The sequence below is a fragment of the Vicia villosa genome, linkage group LG5 (genome assembly GCF_029867415.1).
Source record: "Vicia villosa cultivar HV-30 ecotype Madison, WI linkage group LG5, Vvil1.0, whole genome shotgun sequence".
In the NCBI taxonomy this organism is placed as follows: domain Eukaryota; kingdom Viridiplantae; phylum Streptophyta; class Magnoliopsida; order Fabales; family Fabaceae; genus Vicia; species Vicia villosa.
Genome location: NC_081184.1, coordinates 127,274,257 through 127,300,937, shown reverse-complemented (window position 1 = coordinate 127,300,937; position 26,681 = coordinate 127,274,257). Strand labels below are relative to the sequence as shown.

Genomic DNA, 26,681 nt, shown 5'->3' with positions numbered 1-26,681 from the left:
TGCAGTATTTGGATTTCGTATGTATTCTTGATTCCCTATCTGTGTAAGATTCTGAAGTTTCAGAACGGGTTGAAGAACATTTGAAGAAGACGCCATGAATAAGTTTGATTTGGGAAATGGGTTTGAATGTAACCGAAGATGTTCTTTTCTGAGGAGAGAATGAGGAAATAGAAGTGAAAGTTATATGAGGATACAAGTTCAAGTATTTAAAGGTTTAACGGAAACGCTTTCAAATCTTTTGGGTAAAAGCCAAGAGACACGCGGCGAGCGTTGATTTAATCCAACGGCGGTCGAATAATTATTAGCTTTACTCCTAGGATATATGAGTAATGATCATGAAGTAAGACCAAAACGTGGGAATGTAAGTTATGAGAAGACATCTTTGAAAATGACAAGACATTTTGGAAACAGAGTCATAAATGATTATGACGTCAGTCAATAATCTTGGAACTCTAAGAAGTAAGTAAAACGAAATCTCGTTATAACAAGAAATGCCTATTTCTCTTGTTTTCGAAACAGACATTTATTGGGGGCAATTTGTTAGCTGAAGATTTCTTTTGGGAAGAATATCCTTCGAAGGTTCGAGATTCGAAGGAAGATGGTTACTGATGACCATCTTTGAAGATAAAAATGTCTATTGATGGCCATGCTTCGAGAATGATGATTAAGTTGGAAAGAAGATAGTGAGCGCTGAAGCTAATTCGAGCAGGATTGTCTTTGGGACTTAAACGTTTTTGCGAAATATGTAAAGTACTGAAGCTTGGCGTACTTTCGTGGCATTCTCGATTCCGATTATGTTGCCACGCGTCGAAAGAGGATTCAGGCGGGAGGATTTGAATTTCGAAGTAGTTTATATAACTGCACAAAGACAGATGGCATCCCAGGGATTCTCGTGAGTAACGTGGCATCAGATTAGCGTAGGACCGTTAGGGTCGAATTTAGTATAAATAAGGGTCTTAATGTTAGGATTCCGTGTGTTCATTTTGTACAAATCACTCACATATTGCTCAAGTATCAAGTGTTAAAGAGAACGAGTTCGCTGAGAAATGTACGCATGACACCAACACCATTTTAAATACATGTGTATTTTCCTTTATTCAAGTATCTTTCGATATTACTGCATTTCGTTTATTTTCTGTCATTTACATTCCTGCACTCTTTATTTTCATTCTATCTAATTTCGAAACATTTAAGTTTCTGCACTTTAAGATTCTTGCACTTTACAGTTTTATTCATATTTTGTCTTTATCTTACCCTTCGCTGATGTTATATTTACGTGTATAACAAGGTGATTGCTAATCTTTATTTCTTTGATTAAGTATTTCTTATTTCGAGACAAACCATCCATAGACATGATTCAAACTATCACAAATAACAACCTTTTTGACTATGTCCTAGGATCAATCTAGTCGATCCTGCGAGTAACCAAATCATATTTATTATAGTTTGGAAGACTAGCGGTTGTTTACCGGAAATCACCGTAAACAAATATCATATGTGAAAAAGTTATGCTAGTTTAATTTGTTATTAGAAAATTGTTTGTGTAATGTGGTAACTAAGCATAGAGCTATGAAACACCCTCACTATCGTACTAACTTAAGTGACTAGTTATAAATTCAAAAGCCTTTATGTTAGATATTTTTGAATCTATTAGGAAAAAATTGCTAGTTTAATATATTACAATTGAACACTATAATACTATTTTTTATACTATATGAAAAATTAATTTCAGTAAATAAATTATATTTTTCAAATATTTTTGCATTTTTCAAACTATATTTCAAACTATAGATAAATAAGGTTTCATAAATTATATTTGTTAGGTTAAATCTTGATTAAACAAACCTTTATTTTTTTTGCCACAAGTAAACTATAGCTAAACTACATAGGATTTTCAAAAACCACAAAAAGTGAATCTAGCTTTCATTACATGGGGTGACATATATTTAACCCTAACTTCTATATCCTTTAAGTATGATACAATTCTATCAAACTTTTAATCATCACAGTCTTAACAATCAACAATACAAACAAAGTAATATTGTGCACAACGAATTACCTAATGACTTCGACCATCAAACTCTTGCTGTAGTCTGAGTTAACTTATAGTTCATGCGGTTCTGGCTGTGGCTCTTCTTCCATCACAGATATGTGGCTCATGTGATTCCAGAACACATCATAGTTAAGTAAAAAATGGTTGTAGATCCTGTTTACATACCCAACTCAATCCGCAATTCAATACCTCCATATGCAAGCCTTGGCCATTTGTAACAGAAGCTTCCATTTTGATGCAATAATCAAGATCCCAAAGTGTTGTATTATCTATACAGCTCAGCAAACTAAAAAGAAATTCCCTAGCGAAATAGATTATCCACATATGATTTGATTTTACCTTTATAAGATAGCTATAAAGAGTTACTGGAATGACAGCATAGTGGCTATTCACAACATTTCTGCTCTTAAAACTTAACCGTATTACCGTTGAGCGACGAAGCGAAATTCTGAAATTCGCTGGAAGGGAGATTAAAGATTAAGAAATTCTGAAAATTAGAGTTGGCCGCCTACCAAAATAGATCGAGAACAGTGGCTCTGAAGTTCGATCTCAGGAACTCGGATCTGACAGGTTGAGAGAGCTTCGAATCGATGAATCGAAGTGAATATGTTCAATTGTGGAAAACACGGGAATCAGTAGTCAATTTCCGCAGACGACATCATTGTTCGGGTACGGAACCAGAATTGATCGAAGAACAGTGGTTGCGACATACTACGATGGACTTAAACTTCTGGTGCGGTGAAGGAGGGGCTCACTTGCAAGATTAGAACTCTAATTCTAAAATGATTATTTATTATGATAGTAGTATTAAACATGTTTATATATATGAATAATTACTGAGTTAATTCTCATATGAGGAATAATTCTTGTTCTAAATCAACCTCTACCATTTCTAGTGACTCTTGATGCATCATAATAACGTGTCCTCAAATTTTTCATGCTTTGTCACAGATCATTTTTCTAACTTGGGGAACTTGCATTCCTGGAATGACTATTGGGTGATATCATGAGCAATATGACTTGAATGAAACGTGAATAAAATAACTAAAAAGAACAACCATATTATTATTATATGCAAAAATATGGATCCAAATACAGTGAAAACTTATTGGACAAAAATACCTACCTAAACTGTATTATCCTTATGTAAACATTACACCTTAATCTAACAATCTTCTGTTAACTTCAGAACCCTATTTTTCCACTTGTTGGCCTTCTTGTGATAACAGAGATGAAAATCAAGTCAATGTTTCCTCTTTGTTATCCATTTGGTAGAGACTCTCCCTGACCTTCTTGTCCATGTGTTGGTTCTTCTATATTATGAGTACAAGGGTTGCCATTTGCTTAATGTGTCTCCTAGCAATCACAATGAAAACTGGTTGAAAACTTTTTATAATTTGATGAGCTTTTGTTTTTACCTTATAACTACACAACACAGTGGATTGGAAAATAATCCAACAGTCTTGAAGTTTGATCAAACTGCGTGTGAGCATAGTTGCTACAAGTTAGGATTTATTTCATCGTCTGAATGAGTGTAGTTGTGGTTGTTTCTCATCTTCAATTGCCAAAAACTTGCGCTTCAGAGCTGACATATTTCCGGGATACATCATTGTTGAGTTGAACTCTTGTAGATCTTGTTTATACACCCAACGATACCCACATTTCTTCACCTCCACATCTAAGCCTCCATTGCTATTAGTTTCAACATGGAAACCATCATAAAGAACATTATAGGATGAATCCCAAGGGAAATAGGTTAGCCATATGTGATTTGATTTGACACTAATAACATCTCCATTGACAAATATTGGTAGAGAGGCAATGTTGTTTAGTGCATACAGTGTAATCAGGGCATGAGGTCTCCATTGAGAACTTTTTGTCATTCTTGGATAATGAGGTGCGAAAGAAAATACTGCACAACATAAAAAGCCAACAATACTATTGCCCTTGTCCTGCATAACAAGAGATACAGGAATTGAACTACCAACGCACTGATTGTTGAACCAACTTGGTATTTCACTTCCTGGAATGATAATACCAACATTAAAGAAGGCAGGGTATTCTCTGTTCACTTGAATGAATTGTGTCATCCATAAAAATGTCATCCTACTGCATCGTTCCTTATCACTTATTTTAGGACAGTTGAAAATGAACAATCCTAATCTCTTCCAATATTTGATCATTCGAAGATCCTGCTGGATAGTGGTAGGGAAAGGAAGCTCGGGCAAAGATTCCAACCGCTTGCAATGTTCCAAGCTCAAACGTACTAGTTTGGAAAGCTCCCTAAGGCTAGGCAGTGTCACAAAATTGTTCCCCCCAAGATTTAACATTTCTAACGAACGTAAACATCCAATAGCCTCTGGGAGTTGGCTTAAACCACAATAGCTAATATCAACTTCACGTAAACAATATATGCTAAGCAAGGAAGGAAACATAACTGTGTTGGTTATGGGAGGGGGAAACAAGGAATGGTAAAGCTTTGTGGTCCATTTGTTGATGGAGGACGTTGATTGGGAATGTGAAGCACTTTCACTTGTAACCAAATGCCTTGTATTGTTAAACTCTTTGAAACAACATCGAGAACACCCAGACATTTTTAGATCTTTAAGAGAGCTGAGACCAAATATGTTGTTGGGTATGCTTACTAGACATTTGCAATCTTCTAAGTTCAAGGAAACAATCTTTCTTAGAAGCCCAATAGATGGATCCAACGACACAAGTTTAATACATCCTTTAAGATTTAGTCGCTCAAGATTCGGGAACTCTCTAAAATCTGGCATCTTTATTAGATTTCCGGAGTGGCTCAGATCCAATATTCTCAATTTGGGCAGATTCTGTGTGATAGATCAACAAGTGTAAAGGCATTATGTTATTTTCTTTACAAATTTACCTTCAAAAGAAGGAAAGAAACGTATTGTTTCAATTACTGTGAAAAAAATAATGAGTCTAAAATACCTTCTTGCCTTCCCAGAGTTGTTTGATACTGCTATACTTCAATATCAACTCAACAAGTTGATTGGGTTGAAAACTTGATGGTAAATACATGAAAGAATATCCACTCCACTCAATATATCTCAAATCGTTAGAAAGACGGTTGAGGCTTCCCGATACATTCACATGATCAATGATGAGCAATCTAAGATTTGAAAAGTCTTCAAATATCACTGCATCCATATCTTCATCAACCTCACTATAGTCTTCATATTCATGATCCAAAACTATGGCTTCAACATTATTTTCCTAAAGCATAGCAGAAAGAGAAGAAAAAAAAACTTAAATAATTTTCAATACAGTTAGTATTTAAAAATCGAAATAAGTTTTCATATCCAAACAACTACTTTACCATATTTTCCAACATAACATCGTAGAATTGTTTGTCAAACCACAACCTTCTCCACTTTCTGGGCTCTTTACTTGTGTATTCTGCAACAATATTTCTGCCTAGCTCTTCCAACAAATTATGCATTACAATCTTTTCATCTGCAATGCTTACAAGTGATTTATCAATGAGAACCCTTAACCCAATATCAGCATGAAATTCACAACAATTTAAAACATTTTTAACATATTTTTCCATCAACTCGTTGAAAAAACAAGAAATATGAAGAAATAGTTCTTTTTCTGTCTCCCTTAGCCCATCAAAACTTAATCGCAACACATCCATGACATCTTTGTCTGGACTTTTTAGTAATCTAGTCAATGCGCTTTCCCATTCAGAGATATCTCGACCATACAAAAATGAACCCAATACTTTAATTGCTAGTGGAAGGCCATTGACATAATATAGTATGTCATTAACCAACCCTTCATAACTACTCAAAATGTGATCAAGTTTGAAAGCTTTTCGACAGAATAAATGAAAAGAGTTAGTCGAATCTAAGAGAGGAACTTGGTAAACTTCATCCACCCCATACTGTTTCAATATATGCTCATCTCTAGAAATGATAATGATTCTACTACCGGCACTTAACCATTCACGATGCACGGTTATTTTTTCTAGTTGTTCAATGTGATCAACATTATCAAGAATCATAAGGGCCTTTTGACGACGTAGCCTGTATCGTATCAGATTAGTCGCGTTGTAATGATTGCATATCCGATGGTTCTCTTGGCCAAGAGTTTGATCTAGAATTTGCTTTTGTACTCCGAGTAGACCATCATGTAATCTATAAATTTTGCTTACATCATCAATAAAACAACATGCACCAAATTGTGGAGAGATTCGATCATATAAAACAGTAGCAAGAGTTGTCTTCCCTATTCCTCCCATCCCGCAAATTCCTACCACACGGACATCATTAACCAAGTCCAAAAGTAAAAGCTTTTCTAATTCTTGCATAGTAGAATCCATACCAACTAAATCTTTTGAAACACATGAAGATTTGCAATCCAATATACTGATTATCTTTTGAACAATCTTTTTAATCTCTGCGGACTGTGGCCTGAAAGTTTAAATATGTTGACAAGTGACACCAAATCATCACATAAGGAAACCAAAACAAAAAAACCAACTTTTTTCTTTTTTATATGTATGTGAGAGGAAGGAGGATTACTTACTTTTGTCGAACATCCCAACCGGAGAGATTGGCAACCTGTGTTAAAGTTTCCCTCCATCTTTGCACCATTTGAGAGTCTTGTTTAAACCTTTGATCATGTTTGGAAAAGGCTTCAGCATAGCTTCCTTTTTGTTGTCTAACTTCAGACGGATCAACATCATAGAAAATAGGCAAAATTCGTTTTCCAAATAATTGACTTAATTGAAGGATATGTTCTAATTCTCGCAAGCACCAAGTTGAAGAAGCATAGTTGATAGAGAAGACCACAACGAAAATCAGAGAGTTTTCGATTGCACGAAGGAGTTCAGGTCCTATGGATTCTCCCTCTTGAAGATTATTGTCATCCCTAAACGCAAAAATACCTTTACTTTCAAAGGCAGCAAAAAGATGATCTGTGAAATTGAAGCGAGTATCTTGACCTCTGAAACTCACAAACACATCAAAATTCTTCCTCAATGGCAGTTTTACCAGAGCCGAAGAGGAGGAGCTGCTGCCGCTTGCCATAGCCATCCGACTTACATTTTACAGAAAACTTCCTGCATCATTTATATCACTGTAGTAAAAATTATTTATAGATCAAAAATAATTTGACATATTCATTATAGAGAATGAACTCCATGTGACTTAATTTTATATGTCATCATGGTAAATACCTCCAATTTATAGAGTGGTGATCAAGGAAAAACCTTCTCACAAGTATTTTGGAATAAGCTATATTTTTGAAGATGAAGATATACTGGATATATATAATAATCATAATCATTTTATAAAACAAGCATATCTTTTAAAGTTGATTTCCTGGCACCTTTTCACACGTACATGTTGAATTTTCATTCCTTGTTCTAATCTTTATGGCATCATCAATGTTTACCAAGTCTATGTAAGTATTAAAATTTTTAACTCATTTGCATTTTTCTGTAAGCACCTTTTATTCATATTTTATAAATAAACAAGTTGTTGTTAGTATAATATATTTTTCCACCCAAAAGTCATAACAGGCACCCATCAAGTGATAGGAGCAGAATGACTTGTAGACAGCCAACAAGAGTTTTTTGTTGCCTCAACTTTGATTAGAGAAATGATTTTTGGATGACCAAATTTAGACAACTTTCGCGATAATTTGTCAAGTGGTTAACACAATTCAAATTGGTGGTTAATCATGTTTTCAAGTGTCGAAACTCATTAACTAACCATAATTTTCAAGTGTAAAATTCTACATAAATTTGAATTTTGAGAACCTGAAAAACTGTGCTTCATCACATCTAAATCCATGATTAATAAAGTTAAAGTGAAGGTTAATGAGTTTCGACACTTGATATATTTAGTGACTATCTGATGACCTGTTATTAACCACCTATTCGAACTACGCGTTAACCACTTAAACATTTGTCGTAAAAGTTGTCAAATAGTGATATATTTTGTCCTCCACAAATAAACAACGGAATCAATTGCATAATTACACATTAAACTATATTTTTCAATCATATTGAATTGTATTTCTGAAACTACAAAGGACCCTGATCACCGTCATGCATTTCAATTCTAGTTGGACCAGCCTAAACAGATTCTGCTTATTAAACTATGTGTTTCTGTTGGGAAAGTGTTACAAGAGACCTTCACAGTTGACACCACATATCTACCCAAAACCTTAAAATAATGGGGTATGGGTCACCTCTCTTATTAACCCAACATTTCCTCCATTTCTAGTAGATGGGGGACTTTAGCACAACTTTCACACTTGAAACCCAACAATCTCCCCCACAAGTGTGAATCACCCACATGACTAGCCTTGATCTATGATAGGATCCACTTCCGCTCCCCCCACCGAGCCAACCAGACTCTGATACCACTTGTTGGGAAAGTCCAGGGAGCGAGGTCCGGAATTGTCAATGGGCCAAACGTTCATGGATACAAGGGACCTTGACGCCACATATCCACCCAAAACCTTAATCCCTAGTTTCCCTCAACAAATCATTATCTCTACCCACAATATGAATTATACTCTCAACAACCCTTAATTATCTTAACAACCCATAATTGTCTCACTAATATGAGTCATAATCAACAGTTTCTATAGTTTCTACGATCTTATGTTTTACGATCTTGATACCCACTCTCAATCTTACAAAAATAATTGAACAGGATCTTCCGATCTTAGTTACGATCTTATGTTTTACGTTTTACGATCTTACTATCCTCTTCCAATCCTATGCAAGATCCCGATTTTGACAACCTGTATCCAACCTTTAGTAGAGGCTAAAGCTAGTAAAGTTCTCACAGTGGTTAACTTGACAACCAAAGAGAATATAAAAGTAATCAAATCATTTTTGAGTACAAGTTTGGTTTTATAACTTTATGTGAGTCATCAACATCCTATAAATTTCTGGCCAAGAAGTAAATCTTAAATGAGTTAGATGTTAGTGTTATGAAGAGCTTCTAATTCAGCTTTCATAGCATTGTTCCAACATTCAAATCTGTAAGCTTGGCCAAGAGTTTTTGGTTAAAAAATGGAAGAGATGGATAAATATAATCTTTTATATAGGGAATTACAATGATCATAAGCATCTAACTCCGTTTTTTAAATTATAATCTTTATATTAAACATTTTATATATGAATAAATACTGAATTAATTCTTCTTATATGAGGAATAATTCTTGTTCTAAATCATACTCCACTTCTAGTGACTCTTGATTCATCATAATAACGTGTCTTCAAATATTTTCTGCTTGGTCACAAATCATTTTTCTAACTTGAGGAACTTGCATTACTGGAATGACTAATGGGTGATATCATGAGCAATATCACTCGAATGAAACATGAAAAAATAACCAAAAAAAACAACAATATTATTATATGCAAAAATATAGATCCAAATACAGTGAAAACACACAGGACAAAAATACCTACCTAAACTGTAGACACCTTAATCTAACAAGTGAAGTTTGATCAAACTGAGTGTGACCATAGTTGCTACAAGTTAGGATCTATTTTATCATCTGAACGAGTGTAGTTGTGGTTGTGTCTCATCTTCAATTGCCAAAAACTTGCGTTTCAGAGTTAACATATTTTCGGGATGCATCATTGTTGAGTTGAACTCTTGTAGATCTTGTTTATATACCCAATGATACCCACATTTCTTTACCTCCACATCCAAGCATCCATACATATGAGCTTCAACACGTAAACGATGATCCACAACATCATAGGATGACTTCCAAGGAAAATAGATTAGCCAGATGTAATTTGATTTGACAGTAATAAGATCTTCATCAACAAATATTGGAAGAAAGGCAATGTTGTTTAATGCATGCATTGTCATCTGGGCCGGAGGTTTCCATCGAGAACTACTTGTCATTGTTGGATAATGAGGTGCTAAAGAAAACACTGCACAACATAAAAAGCCAACAATACTATTGCCCTTGTCCTGCATAACAGAAGATACAGGTATTGAACTACCAACATTCTGATTGTTGAACCAACTTGGCATTTCACTTCCTGGAATGACAATACCAATGTAGAAGAAGGCAGGGTATTCTCTGTTCACTTGAATGAATTGTGTCATCCATGAAAATGTCATTCTACTGCATTGTTCCTTATCACTTATTTTAGGACAGTTAAAAATGAACAATCCTATTCTCATCCAATATTTGCTCTTATGAAGATCCTGCTCGATAGTAGCAGCAAAAGGAAGCTCTGGCAAAGATTCCAATTGCTTGCAATTCTCCAAGTTCAAATATACAAGTTTGGAAAGCTCCCTAAGGGTAGGCAGTGTCACAAAATTGTTCCCCCCAAGATTTAACATTTCTAACCAACGTGAACATCCAATAGCCTCTGGGAGTTGGCTTAAACCACAATAGCTAATATCAACTTCACGTAAACAATATAAGCTAAGCAAGGAAGGAAACATTATTGTTTCTGTTGTGGGAGTGGGTAACAAGGAATGGTAAGGTTTTGTGGTCCAATTACAGATGGAGGAAATTAATTGAGAATGTGATGCACTTTCACATATATTCAAGTGCCTTGTATTGTTAAACTCTTTGAAACAACACCCAGACAGATTTAGATCTTTAAGAGAGCTGAGACCAAATATGTTGTTGGGTATGCTTACTACACTTTTGCAATCTTCTAAATTCAAGGAAACAATCTTTTTTAGAAGCCCAATAGATGGATCCAACAGCACAAGTTTAGTACATCCTTCAAGATTTAGCCGCTCAAGATTCGGGAACTCTCCAAAATCTGGCATCTTTATTAAATTTTTGGAGTGGCTCAGATCCAAGATTCTCAATTTGGGCAGATTCTGTATGAAAGATCAACAAAAGTTAAGGCATTACTTTCTTTTGTTTACAAATTTACCTTCAAAAGGATGAAAGAAATGAATTGTTTCAATTTCTGAGAAAAAATAATATGAGAATTTAGAATACCTTCTTGCCTTCCCAGAGTTGTTTGATGCTGCTATACTTCAATATCAACTTAACAAGTTGATTGGGCTTAAAACTTGATGGCATACACATGAAAGGATATTCCGTCCACTCAATATATCTCAATTCGTTAGAAAGATAATTAAGGCTTCCCGATACGTCCACATTATTTATGATGAGCAATCTAAGATTTGAAAAGTTTTCGAATAGAACTGCATCCATATCTTCATAGTCTTCAGATTGATAATCCAAAACTATGGCTTCAACATTCCTTTCCTAAAGAATAGCAGAAAATGGAGAAAAAAGTATTTAAATAACTTTCACTACAGTTAGTATTTATGGAAATAAGTTTTTCTTATCCAAACAACTACTTTACCATATTTTCCAACATTACTTCATAGAGTTGTTTGTCCAACCACAGCCTTCTCCACTTCTTGGGCTCTTTGCTTGTGTTTTCTGAAACAATATTTCTGCCTAGCTCTTTCAACAAATTATGCATTACAATACTTTCGTTTACAATGCTTAAAAGTGATTTATCAATGAGAACCCTTAATCCAATATCAACATGAAATTCACAACAATTTAAAACGTTTTTAAAATATTCCATATCACTTCCATGGAACAAACAAGCAATATGAAGAAATATTTCTTTTTCTGTCTCCCTTAGGTCATCAAAACTTAATCGCAGCACATCCATAACATCTTTGTCTGGACTTTCTCTCAATCTAGCCAATGCACTTCTCCATTCAAAGATATCTCGACCATACAAAAATGAACCCAATACTTTAATTGCTAGTGGTAGGCCATTGGCATAATGTAGTATGCCATTAACCAACCCTTCGTAATTATTCAAAATGTGATCAAGTTTGAAAGCTTTTCGACACAATAATTGAAAGGAGTTAGTCCAATCCAAGAGGGGAACTTGGTAAATTGCATCCATCCCATATTGTTTCAATATATGCTCATCTCTAGAAATGATAATTATTCTACTACCAGCACCTAACCATTCACGATGCACAGCTATTTTTTCTAGTTGTTCGACTTGACCAACATTATCAAGAATTATAAGGGCCCTTTGGCGACATAGCCTACGTCGTATGAGATTAGTCGCGTTGTAATGATTGCATATCTGATGGTGCTCTTGTCCGAGAGTTTGATCTAGAATTTGCTTTTGTGCACCGAGTGGACCATCATGTAATCTATAAATTTTGCTTACATCATCAATAAAACAACAAGCACCGAATTGATGAGAGATTCGATCATATAAAACAGTAGCAAGAGTTGTCTTCCCTATTCCTCCCATCCCGCAAATTCCTAGCACACGAACATCATGAACCGAGTCCAAAAGTAAAAGCTTTTCTAATTCTTGGATAGGAGAATCCATACCAACTAAATCTTTTGAAACACATGAAATATTGCAATCCAATATGTTAATTATCTTTTGAACAATCTCTTTAATCGCTGCAGATTGTGGCCTGAAAGTTCATAGAAGTAGACCATTGACTCCAAATCATCACATAAGGAAACCAAAACAAACAGCACACACTGCAAATAAAATAGGATATGTTTTACTTACTTATGACGAAGATCCCATCCAGAGAGATTGGCAACCTGTGTTAGAGCTTCCCTCCATCTTGGCACCATCTGAGAGTCATGTTTGGCAAAAGCTTGAGCATAAATTCCTTTTTGATGTCTGACGTCAGAAGGATCAACATCATAGAAAACAGGAAGAATATGTTTTCCAGACACTTGAACGCATTCACATATACTTTCCAATTCTTGCAAGCACCAAGTTGAGGAAGCATAGTTCCTTGAGAAGACGACAACATAAATCTGAGAATGTTCGATTGAATGAAGGAGCTCGGGTCCTATGGATTGACCTTTTGGAAGATTACTGTCATCCCTAAATGCAAAAATGCCTTGTGTTTGGAGAGCGTGGAAAAGAAAATCGGTGAAATTGTAGCGAGTGTCTTCACCTCTGAAGCTCACAAACACTTCATAATAGTAATTTCTCAGAGCTGAAATTGAGAGGTTTCTGCTACTGCTAGCCATCTCAATAACCTAAAATTTTACAGGAACGGAAACATGCATATAGTGAGTGGGCACTGCGTTGAAATTGCAAGGACTTTGTAAAAATAAAACTTTGCAATTCAACGGTTGGTTCTATCCTGCTTTATAAAAAATAAAAAAAACGCGTTGGATTAACATGCGCAATTCTTGCCTCCCTTCTTTATTTAACAACTCTGGTCGGCCACATCGTTCGGTTTTTTCTTCAATTCAACTTTAATTCAATTTTATAAAGCTTTGGTGAGTTTGGAGGGAGGGACTAATTTTTAAAATGCTTAATACATATGATCTCTTAACTTTATTTAAAGTTTTAATTCGGTTCACTATCTAATAAATACTCCCTCCCTTCATTTAAAGTTTTGAATCCCTTAATAACCTGTCTTTTAAAAACCGGACCAATTCGGTCGGTCAGACCAGGTGAACCGGGAACTAGAGATGTCACCGGTCTAGTCTGATTGTTGGACTGTATATGCTATTGAATCGGGAAGAATCGGCAAAAATCGAAAAAAACCGATGAACCGGCGGTTTTAGAAAATCGGCGGTTCAAATGCATGCTTTTTTTTTCCGCACAAAACGACACCATTTTCATGATTTTTTAAAAATAATATAATTAAAAATATAATTAAACTTTATTCAAATTTTATTTGGACAATTTTTTTCCTATTTGCAATTAGACCTGGTTTAATATTTTTTTATATTTTGTATTATTTTTTGTGTTTGTTATGATTATATTTAAAATTTAAATGTAAAGAATAAATATGTGAAATTATAATATTTTGTAATTTTAAAATTTGGTTGGTGTTGTGATATTTTTTAGATACTGAACATTCGGTTCGATCGATTTAATAAAAATATAGTATTGGAAATAGAGACTGGTTTATTCAACCCAATTATCCAATTTAGTTATGCGGTTCGACCAGTAACTCAGTGGTTCGACTAATGAATCAGTGACCCAGTACCCTCACCAGTTTGATGATCGGTCCGATTTTTAAAACATTGTTAAAAACTACTCCCTTCATTCTCTTTTATAAACAAATTTTACTTTTTTTGGTTTCATTCAATAAACAACGTATTTAGTCTATATAGTCCAAATACATCATTTATTGAATGAACTTAAAAAGTAAAATTTGCTTATAAAACCACTTGCAATGGAGTGTTGAATATATTTTTCAATAGTTGAATACCTGCAATGGATGGTTGAAGGAGGTGTTGAAAGTAACATGGAATAATTTGTATTGAATGAGAAATGAGTGAGGACCACTTATAATACTTTACAAAATCTTATTGGTTGTTGTGATTGTTTATATTTTTATTCCACCTTAATTATTTGGAGTCAATTATTTTATAGAAAATCAAATTTTTATTTATTTTTATTTTCACCAAAATTCATCATTATTTTTGTCTATAAATAGAGCTTTGGTTCATTTGATTTGGACAAAGGGAAAAAAATCCATTTTTTCTCTCTAATTTTTCTATTTAGCCTCCAATAAATTTTTGTTTGTGAGTTGAGTCTATTGTACTAATTAAGTTATGTGTTTCATTTTAGGTGTGTTATGTGTTTAGTGTATTGTGTTGTATTTTAAGTTTTTTATAATTTTATTAAATTGGAAAAAAAATAAAATAAAATATTTAGATTTTAATTATTTTAATTTAATTTCAATCGACAATTGTTATTAATATATAATCACAAAAACATAAAAGAAAATAAAAATATGAAATAAAAGTGGTGGGGTAGGGTGTTGAATTTTATTAAACAAAAATCATTGTAGTGAGTAAAAGTTGAATGAGTGTTGAATTATTACGTTGAAGAAAGAGAAGATGATGTGAAGTGTAAAAAGTGAAAAATGAGAGTGTTGAATATGTAAACCATTGTAGATAGTCTAAAAGAGAATGTAGGGAGTATTATGTTAGTCAATTAGAATGGCTTGGTGCATTAAAATGGAACTGGTGTAGACCGGTTTTGGTGAATATTGACTTTGGATTTGTCTTGTTGTGTAGGTGAATAGGCTTATGCAGGGCTTGTTTTAGTCGAATGCTGGACTGATATGGGTTGGTTTGTTGCAGGTTTGACATGAGCATGCTAATGAGTGTTAAGTTAGAAATGGTTTAGGTCGGTTAACAAGTTAAATGTGGTTTGATTATGTTTATAGTTAGAACTCGAACCACTAGATGTGAGGCTGAATGTGTTTTTGAACCTTGATTTGTTTTTGGATCTTTGGATGTTAGGCTATGCTTGATGGATTGTTTAGCATTTGAATGTGGTAATTTTTTGAACCGTATGCATATATGTGATGTGAATATGATCATGTACATGACTTTATGTTGATGACTATTTATGAAAAATGATGGAACGCCAAGCTGTTGGTGTATTGAGCTTTTAAGTAAATCTTCTTGTTTACTCCTTCAGACTAACATGAAATAGTGTGAGTTTGAATGCATATGGAGTGAATTCTGAATTTGTTTGAAGTTGGATGCTCTGAACTGGACTTTGATATGCATTTGTCTTCTTTTTTTGTGCATGAATGTTTGTGAATGTTGGATGATGCATTTGATTGTATTGGAATTGACATAAGCTAACTTGGTTTGAATTGGTCCAGGTTTTCTGGACTGGTTAAGCAGGTAATGGCAGCTGCAAGTTTGGTGCCAGTGTGGAGCTGGTCGAAGTTGTAGCGGAGTAGCATATCAAGTTTAATTGAAATTTTGGTTAAGGCATGAAGATGGGATCATAGGGATGGAAACGAAGTTGCATAGCACGAGGTTCCATGGTATAAGGCAAAGAGATTAGATTTAGGCATTAGGCTTTGCATGTAATTTTTGGTGTAACTTCCTTAATGCAATGTGATTATGGCATTTTTAATGAAACTTTGAATTTACACGCTTACTCAATTTGATTTTCCAACATTTCACTTCTATTTTACACTTCAATTTAATGGATATGATGAAAGTCCCAAAAGGACTAAGATGGACCTAAGTCAAAGTTTGATCAAAATCTTCTTTCAAATTGAGATGTATCTCTTTTTTATATGCTCAAATTTTACATTCAAGTCTCATTTCAATTTGCACCATGAGTTCATAATGAGACACCAATGAATTTTCAAATCAAATGGATGAATATAATCCTTCAAATAAGAATCAACTCCTCGATTCATAAAAGTGAAAACACCTTATCAGTATGCCTCAAGATAAGTCCAATAACCCAACCGATCACCAATTATTTAGGGAAATAAGCTCTAAGCCGAGAATTTCATTTGGTTGCTTGATAAATGAACCATGAAGCCCATCTAACTAAGTACCAAAGACCACCTTCTTTTATGATAGATAGATGAATAAATAATCTCAATTCCAATATTCCTTTGAACTCTTTATCATCACATGAAATAGAGAAATAAACCGTATGCCTAGCGGAGAGGTAAGATCCACGGATGATCTACGACCAAAGATTGAAAGAATGAAGGTAAGATCGACGGGTGATCTCCGATCCACAAGATTAGAAAACACAAGGATAAGATCTACGGACGATCTACGATCCACGGGGCTGAAAGAGATGAGGAATACGATCTACGAACAATCTACAATCCCCGAGACTGAAAGAGACGAGGAGTACGATCTACGGACGATCTACGATCCTCAAGAATGAAAGAGATGGGGAATAGGATCTACGATCCCCGAGACTAAAAGAGACGATGAATACGATCTACGATTCTCAAGAATGAAAGAGACGAGGAATACTGGTTTTTGAATAGGATTACCTGAGCGAGAACTGGGTTTTAAATGGTTACCAGGGCGAGAACTGGGTTTGGAAAAGGCTTACGAGGGTGAGAATTGGGTTTTGAAAAGGATTACCAGGGTGAGAATTGGGTTTGAAATTGAGTTAACAAGAGTTGGATTTTGACAGGGTAAAAATTTATGAGAAATTCACTAGGAATAACAACTAGGAAGCTTGTGGGGACGACATTCTCTTCGGAGATATACCATTGTTTGATAATTGCTTCAACTCTTTCATGTAAGGTACCAAATATGGCTTATCCTTCATATGTATGTTAGAATTTTTTGCATGGCGTAATGATCCACTTTGATGGATATGCTATCCTTTTTAATGATGCAGTGATATGTAATGATTACTATATGCAAGGTGCATGCAAAACGGTCTGGCTTTGTGGCATGGATAGGCTATGGGACCTAAAGTTCCCTTCGTCATAATGATCGAAGTAAGGCTATGCCCCTGCATTTATTAATATTGTAACTCCCTTCTAAAACCCCGCGGAAATATTTAACAATAATCAGAGTAAAACATAAAAGGGCATTACAACTTCCATATAACTAAAACAATACTCATGTCATGCCATAAAAGAGAATGTTAAACCAAAATTATTCAGATTAGCATGTTAACACAGCGGAAAATATCTTTAACATCTGAATAATGAAACAACCAGAGTCATAGACTCAAAACACCACCATAAACAAAACATACAATGGTAAGAGTTTATCAATTAACTCTAAATAACGTCCCCAGTGTTACACGACCAGAGCATGAAACGGACCCAACTGACTCTAACGAATTACTTGACGGGCTAATCCTCACCAAGTACAAAAGCTACTCCTCAATCTGAAAAAATAACAACAGTAAGGGTGAGTCTCATTCACATTTAACCAATGTTATAAGATATAGATAATAAAATATCAATCACATATTATTCACCCAATTACAGTTACGATCAGATTCACGACAACACAACTAGTCACAACCAATACACAATCACATGTATTATAACATTGGACAATCTTCCATTCATGTTATAATAACACAAGTAGCCTAATGCAATGCAACTATATGCATGTGGTACCAAATCTGGGATAACCCATCTCACCGATCCACCATCGTCAAGGATACGGCGACACCCACTCACTAATTCCACACAATGGGAATTAGCTAAAACTGATCCACCATCGTCAAGGATCAGCCACATAATGATTATGAAATGCATGTATCAACCATAACATGCTCATCATCAACATTAACCAACCAGATGTCATAATCATCAACCAACACAACAATTAATAGCCACACATAGTTTATGCTATCCTCAACCATAATAAAACACATATTTTACATTGACAATATATGTATGTCAACCATCAGTTACAACCACGTGTAGCAACCTGCCCTAAAATTAAAGGTTTAGAGTCGCCACCTATTCTACCAAGGCGAATAGGAAACCTCGCGCAGTTAAGAGATTCGGGTAAGATACTATATTCAGGTCGAGGGAAGGTATTAGGCACCCTAAACCCTTTCCTATGGCTTTGAATCTAAGATTAACAGTTTTATGGCTAAGAGTATTAAGGTAAGGTTTATGCTTTCGAGGGTTAAATAATTAAGGGAAATGAAACGGGAAAAAATGAGATTTAGAGGGAAGGGGACTCGCCTTGTTGTCAAGTGCCTACGTACCTCCTTATGGAGGATCAAAGTCTACGTAGTTCGGGGACAGGGTTGTACGCCTTTAGGATTAGAATTTGATTTGATATGGTTTTGGAGGCTTTTCGAGTGGCCTATCGTAGTTGTGATAATTCGTAGTTTGAAAAGGTTTGGGAAATGCTTTTAAGGTTTGGGCGTACAAACCTGATTTTTATTTGTTACCATTAACCGCGATGATCGATAGATTCGATCACCATTAGGGGTGGGAATAGGCCAGGCCGGCCTACAGGGGCCTACGGCCTAGCCTACATAGGCCTAGGCCAGGCCAGGCCTATTTAATAAAGAGGTCAGGCTTTGGCTTTTTTAAAAGCCTATTTTATTTAATAGGCCAGGCTTAGGCTATTAAAAAAGCCTATGAAACATTATAGGCCGACCTATATTTTCATATATATTAGAGATATGTTAAATAAGTTGGTTAATGTATGCATATATATTAGGAAAAAAAAAAGCTAAATAGGCTACCCTATATATATATATATATATATATATATATATATATATATATATATATATATATATATATATATATATATATATATATATATATATAACAAATGCTAAATAGGTTCACTTATATATGTATATATAGGCCGACCTACAAGACTTCTTAAGTTATACAAATTAATTGAAAACTTTAATAAGATACAGACTTTTTAAATAGGCTTTCAGGCCAGGCCAGGCTTTTAAAAAGGCCAGGCCAGGCTAAAAAACTGAGCCTATGATAGGCCTTAGGCCAGGCTTAGCCTTTTAAGTTTATCGTAGGCCAGGCTCAGGCCTTCTAAAGCCTAGCCTAGCCTAGCCTATTTCCACCCCTAATCACCATAATTAACAGATTAGTAAATAATTGCTGGCAATTCTAATCGATTGATTCGATTATCACTTTTAGCAAATGGAATGTATTTTAATATAATTATTAGTTTATCGTTATCTCTTATAATTGATAGATTCGATTATAAATAATGACGAGTTTTAAAAGGGAGATATGCTAATCATCGCAACCAATAAGATAGTTGAAACCCTTTAGCAAAATAAGTGTATTTCAATTTATAATTAAATTAATGATTAATTAAATAATTGATTATTACCCACCGCGATCAATTGATTTAATCGAAGCGAATAAAATTCTAAGATTGTTTGGTTAAAACCTAGGTTGGTTAGAAGACCCTAATCCTAATACCTGGGCCATTGGCTAGTAGGATTGGGCAAACCCTAATTGATTGGATAAACCTCTCTAGGGTTGTTGTGATTTTTATAACTAGAGATTAAAATAAAAATAAACTAAATCAAAAAAATCGGGCAAATACTCGGGAAAATAATCCTAAATAATTATAACCCTAATTAAATTATCCCAATTGAATAAATTAATTAAAATATAATATTTAACTATAATTTAATCCAAATAACTAAATAATAAAAGTAAATAAAAAATAGGAAAAAACCTGGGTACTGATTTGGTGTGGATGACCTGTGAGTGTGCATGGTAGAGCCTCGCTCCCAGGATGCAGGATCTGGCCTCGGTGGGAATCAAACGGCTACTGAGGGAGGACGTAGTGTAGACGTATATGAAGGTGTCACATTGAATCAGCGGAATTTTGTGAGTGAAAAAAACATGGTCTTCAGCCAGGTTCGAACCTGGGTTTCGTTGGTTATCAATGTTGTACTCAGGCCACTAGGCTGCGCGCTTCAGGTTATAAATTAAATAACTTGAAAGTAACAAGTATGTAATAAAAAGTTAAATAGAAAATTCAAACCAACAGTCAAAGTGGGGCCCAGATGTTACGCTTGTCCAATCAAACGGAGAGAGTGAGGGTTCGGTTGTTTGACCAGCGAATTGGGGTGCGAGATAGTGCCACGCGTGAGTCAACAATTCTCCAATACTATTCATCATCTTCCATATTTATTTTTGCTACGAATCAGACGCCACTTTTCTATGAACCTGGCTGCAATTTTTCGTAGCTAACGCTACCAACCTGTAAAACTCTGCAAAACGAATTATGCAACAAACAAAACAGCCCAGATTGGTTAATTGGCGAGCTGCGAGTTCGATGATGGTCGCGTTTTAGCCTGAATCGCTCTATAAAGGGATACCCGAAAGCATTCTCTCTTGAGCCCTAGCCATGGCAATATGTGATCTATGCGTTAAAACCCCTGTCCAAGGGTTCAAATCTCTTCTAATTCAATCCACAAACTCAAACAAATGGTTAGTTTATGTTATAATACAGTCAAATATGGAAAACGAAAGTAAAACTCATATGAACATGAAGAATGAAAGGTGCGCGTTTTAGGTTGTTTTCATCCTCTCTTTTGGTTTATACTTACTCTTTTATACCTTATGAGAAGAATGGACTGAATTAGAACCTTTGATATTGGCTGCAATGGGGCATACGAGTTTTGCACCCTTCCTTGGTTTTTTCGTGTCTTGTAACCCTAGCCTCCCTCCTAATTTTTCGTCGCCTTGTCCATTAGGTATCTTGTCCATATTTATATGAATGTAATTAGGTCAAATATTAGGCTTGGGCTTCAAGTTTTTTATGAGAAAAAAATATTGAAAATATTTGATTAAAACTTATATGAAATCTTGCTATTTTTGGTTCCAATCATTCCCATCTCTTTCCAATCACCATATATGATTTATTTGAGTTTTAAGAATGATCTTGTGATTGACAAAATCAAATCATGCACCAATTTGATTTTATTTTATTTTTCCTTGATTTAATTTGAGTAAAATCAAAAAATAAATAAAATAAAGACCCAAATAATAAACCAACGAAATTCATTGGCCCTCAAAGTGTTTCTTGGGCTCTTATATGATCAAAAATAAAGCCCCGTGATTTAATTCATTATTCTTGGTATTTTACTTGATTTATTTGCTATTTAAATGAATAAACTTCAAATAAATATAAATAAAAATTCCAAAAATATGAGAATGGTTTTAGAGGTCATTTTATGGGTCATGGACATGTTTGAAGTGAAAATATTAGGCCCATCAACCAAGAAATCCAAAATTCTTCACTTAGGATTTCATGTATTTCTTGAAATTTGGTCAACTTGTACACCTCGTATCTCTCTCAATTCTGATCCCATAATGGTGTTTTAGGACTTTTTGGAAAGCTCAAAGAGTCCTCTAAATGACCTTTTTGGTTTCATCTCAGTTGAAGCTTCTATGCTCAAGTTATGAGCTTTGACCCAAAAGGTGTTTTTGTTGACTTTTTGGAGGACCTATAATCTCTTTGACCATATCTCTTGAATGAAGCATTTCTGGCCTTGGCTTGTGAGAGATAAAGTTGTAGAGATTAAAATTTCCTTCAAAATAGGCTTTGAGTGAGAAATTTCTGATAAAGTATGAGAGAGTTATGCCCAGACAAAGTTGAGTTGACTTTCTCCTATAAAAACCCTAATTTGAACCTTTGCATTTGTTCATTTCTGAGATTTTATTAATAGATCGTGATCAACCTTTGATCAAATGATGGATATAACCTCAAATACTTGATGTTGACCAAAAATCTTGAAGTTTGACTGTATTTTGACTATAGTTTGACTTTTAGGTCAACATAGTCGATTATTGGTCATCTGAGTCATTGAGTGAGCAATCCTTGGAATAGAAGCTTGACTTTTGACATGGAGGTACTTTGAGACATATGAGATACCTTGGGATCCATTTGAGACCTTAGAAATTCAAATTCCTTCGATAAAAAGGAAACCCTAGTTTTGGAGATCTTTGATTAGGAGAGAGTGACCTGAATAAGCCTTTGAAACTTGAGCCATTGAAGATGCATAGGGGATCCTTTGATTGAATAAAAGAGGGCAAATTTTGGGTATGACAGCTGCCCCAGTTCAATCTTCTTAAACCTGAAGAGTCAGATAGGCCCGTCTGCCTATCGTGATCTAAAGGTAAAAGATGATTGAACACTGAGAATGCCCTGAAATTTGCTTGTGTTGGAAAAGATGTCCTGCGGGAGATGGGCTTAGAGATGCCATCCAAGGTAAATACCCCTCTTTTTCTTGGATGTGAAGCAGATGCTTTTGAAAGGGACCACTGTGTTTTGGTTGTAGCACGGCCTAAAAAGGCAACCTGAATTTTATGCAATGTTATGATGCATGCGATGTATGATGCAGTGAGCTTCTCAAAATAAATGAGAGCGATGTATGTATATGAGTTATGTATGAATGAGGTATGTTAATTGAATGATGCATGATTGTTAGTTATGTTAGTTGAAGTTAGTAACTTTGGAAAAGAAAAATAGAACCTTGTTTGTTATTGTTGAAATTTTGAAGAAGATCACTGTCGAGGGACTAACGTGATATGACATAACTTATTGCGCTCAGGGACTAACACAATAAGTCATGGTTGGGATTGAAATTAAAATTGACATTGAAATGAGTCTTGGTACTAACATACCAAAGAACTCGGTGCCATATCATCGCTAAAGGACAAACATGATAAGATGTAACGCAGAGGTCACGATTTAGATTGAAATTGAAATTGAAATGAGTCTCAGTTACTAACGTACCAAAGAACTCAGTGCCATATCATCGCTAAAGGACTAACGTGATAAGACGTAACGCAAAGGTCACGATTTGGATTGAAATTGAGATTGAAATGAGTCTCGGTTACTAACGTACCAAAGAACTCGGTGCCATATCATCGCTAAAAGACTAACGTGATAAGACGTAACGCACAGGTCATGATTTGGATTGAAATTGAAATTGAAATGAGTCTCGGTTACTAACGTACCAAAGAACTCGGTGCCATATCATCGCTAAAAGACTAACGTGATAAGACGTAACGCAAAGGTCACGATTTGGATTGAAATTGAAATTGAAATGAGTCTTTGTTACTAACGTACCAAAGAACTCGGTGCCATATCATCGCTAAAGGACTAACGTGATAAGACGTAACTGAAAGGTCACGATTTGGATTGAAATTGAAATTGAAATGAGTCTCGGTTACTAACGTACCAAAGAACTCGGTGCCATATCATCGCTAAAAGACTAACGTGATAAGACGTAATGCAAAGGTCACGATTTGGATTGAAATTGAAATTGAAATGAGTCTTGGTTACTAACGTACCAAAGAACTCGGTGCCATATCATCGCTAAAGGACTAAAGTGATAAGACGTAACGCAAAGGTCACGATTTGGGATTGAAATTGAAATTGAAATGAGTCTTGGTTACTAACGTACCAAAGAACTCGGTGCCATATCATCGCTAAAAGACTAACGTGATAAGATGTAACGCAAAGGTCACGATTTGGATTGAAATTGAAATTGAAATGAGTCTTGGTTACTAACGTACCAAAGAACTCAGTGCCATATCATTGCTAAAGGACTAACGTGATAAGACGTAACGCAAAGGTCACGATTTGGGATTGAAATTGAAATTGAAATGAGTCTTGGTTACTAACGTACCAAAGAACTCGGTGCCATATCATCGCTAAAAGACTAACATGGTAAGACGTGACGCAAAGGTCACGATTTGGATTGAAATTGAAATGGAAATTGAAATGGGATTGGAATAGGATTTGAAATGGGAATTGGAATAGGATTTGAAATAGGAACTGGAAAATTAGTTTGGAATTGGTATAGGATTTGAAATGGGATTTGGATTTAATGTAACAGTCAGACAGGAACTGACTACCAAACGAGAATTGGATTTAATTGGATTTGATGTAACAGTCAGACGGGAACTGACTACCAAACGAGCATTGGATTTAATGTAACAGTCAGACGGGAACTGACTACCAAACGAGAATTGGATTTAATGTAACAGTCAGACGGGAACTGACTACCAAACGAGAATTGGATTTGATGTAACAGTCAGACGGGAACTGACTACCAAACGAGAATTGGGTTTAATGGTTTTCCAGGACGAGAACTGGACTTTGTAATGATTTGCCAGGACGAGAACTGGACTTTGTAAGGATTTGGATTTGCAAATGAAAATTGGGCTTTTATAGTATATGAATGCACCAGATGATATGCATGGTTTGATGTTGGAGTGAAGCGACATGATTAATGCATGACAATGATTTATGATGACTTGGATGTTTTGATTGATGTAGTGAGTGGAACGACATAATGTCTTCTATAGGACTACCCAAAAAAAGGTTTTTGGAATGGATATGAACATTTGTCTAAAAAGGACTACCTGAAAAGGTTCTTAGCAAAGGACGCAATCTGTCTGAAAAGGCTCTGAGCGAAGGATAAGGAATGTCTTAAAGAAGACTACCTGGGGAGGTTCCTGAAAAGGATGACAAATTGTCTTAAAGAAGACTACCTGAAAAGGTACTGTGTAATGTATCAGCCATTGTATGTAATGCATGAGTTATATGTACTTGCATGATGCTTCAATGATAGGTTGTTAACAACCAAAGCGTGTATAGCTTGCTAATGTTGTAAGGTTGTTGGATGCTAGCGCGATTTCCCAATACCTATTCCTTGAACTTTGAAGATCGTAGTTAGGAGAAAGGTTGATTCGAGGTTGTAAAGTATGAAAACGCCTTTTCCTTTTGTTGTGCGTCTCACAGATTTGATATCCATTGCCCCAGTATTTTCGTGGAAAAAGATGCTTATGAGGGAAGTGCCCCAGGAAATAACCCTGTCATGTGCTTCGAAGTTTAGATTGAAGGGTGTGCCCCTGATTTCCGGGATATGGAGGGTTATCCATGTTGTTCTATCCTTTTGAATTTGAATTCGTCCCATGTTTGACATGCCCCTGATTGAGATTGCTTCGAGATATGATCCAAGTCAATTGGAACTTAGGGAGGATGCCCCTAGTTAATAGGATCCTTGATTGTATGCCCCCCATAATCATTGAGGTTTTGCCCTTGTTTAGGAAAACCCTCTAGATGTGGTTCCCCCATGCAAGAGTCTTTATTAGAAATGGTCATCTTTGATTAACCGATTTCGAGATCTCCTCGATGCTAAGTGTATATTCGTAGATGACGTTGTACCCTATGAAAAGTAATTCTAAGGTAATGCGAATGCAAGTTTTGAAATCGAAGTTTGTCATGAATTAGGAGTGAATGATTAGAAACGGATGTTTGAAGAAGCGTGGTGATTAGAAATAGTTTTAACAAACATAGGAGTCAGTATAACAAAATCCTGCTTAATATGCTTTCGTAGTTAACCTTGCCTCAATTAGGACTTTTGAATGTTGTAACTTGGCTTGGTTCATGGTTTAATAAACAACGGATATAAGGCTCGAAAATTTATTTAACCCCCCATTTCTCCTTGATGTCCTCCAAGTCCTAAAAATTCGCCTAATCCAATGAATGTGCTTTGTTTGTAAGAGAATCGTTTCAGTTTTGATATTGAGCAGAAGTCTTAGTAGAGATCCAAGCATTGATGAGAAAAGATTGTAAAGATCCACGCATAGATTAGAAGCTTCGAGAATTTAGCAGTCACAAGATTGTGCTTTGTATTTTGCCTTTGTTTTGTTTTTATCCCTTATTTTTGCATGAACCAATTCCCTTGAATTTGATCCATCGGGATGCCCTAATTTTTGCCTAAGTCTTTTTTGTCTTTTTTTTATGGAATTTTCCATTTTGACTTATCGGGCGTTTTTTCTTTTGAAGGCTCCTTTTGAAATTTGATTCTTGGATATTGAATGTTGTGACTGCCATGCTGATTTCGATTTGTAAGCTTCAACTTTGATATTTCCTCGATCTTGAATGATGTATTAAGGAAGAAGATGTTGTGAATGTTATCTCCATTGCTTCCTCAATCTTGGATGAATGCGAGGAAGAAAATATGCGTGAACCTTTGCTTGAATCCTTGCTTGAATGGACTGATTCTCTTGACAACCAAAATACACCATTGAATTAATTGAAATCTACCCTGCCCCTGGTTGAAATCAAGGTTTATTTGAAAAGTAGAAACAAACTCCAACTCCTGGCTCGAGGGGGTGACGAGGGATTAACATCCTTATATCTCCACTGTTTGGGAATTGAAACAATGCCTGTACATCGTCGGTTCGGTCTTACCTTGAAAGCATATATTGAGCTGGACTTAGTTATTTGTATTCGTCATTCTCCCTTAAGTTTGTTAATAATTGAAAGTCAAAATTGAAATAGAATAGAAGGGTGCGAGTGGAAAGTTGTAGTAGTGAGC

The 26,681-nt window shown here is 35.2% G+C and overlaps 1 protein-coding gene across 1 annotated transcript; it reads right to left on the bottom strand.

Annotated features, from left to right (window-relative positions):
• Positions 1–1,983: 1,983 nt before the first annotated feature.
• Positions 1,984–13,151, bottom strand: LOC131605386 (uncharacterized). The gene is made up of 8 exons (XM_058877747.1): positions 12,606–13,151; positions 11,406–12,504; positions 11,033–11,305; positions 9,614–10,908; positions 6,611–7,123; positions 5,397–6,495; positions 5,009–5,293; positions 1,984–4,887 (listed from the first exon to the last, which is right to left on the bottom strand). Exons 1-8 carry the CDS (start codon positions 13,079–13,081, stop codon positions 3,571–3,573), a joined length of 6,357 nt encoding a protein of 2,118 aa, XP_058733730.1. The 5' UTR covers positions 13,082–13,151; the 3' UTR covers positions 1,984–3,570.
• Positions 13,152–26,681: the final 13,530 nt, after the last annotated feature.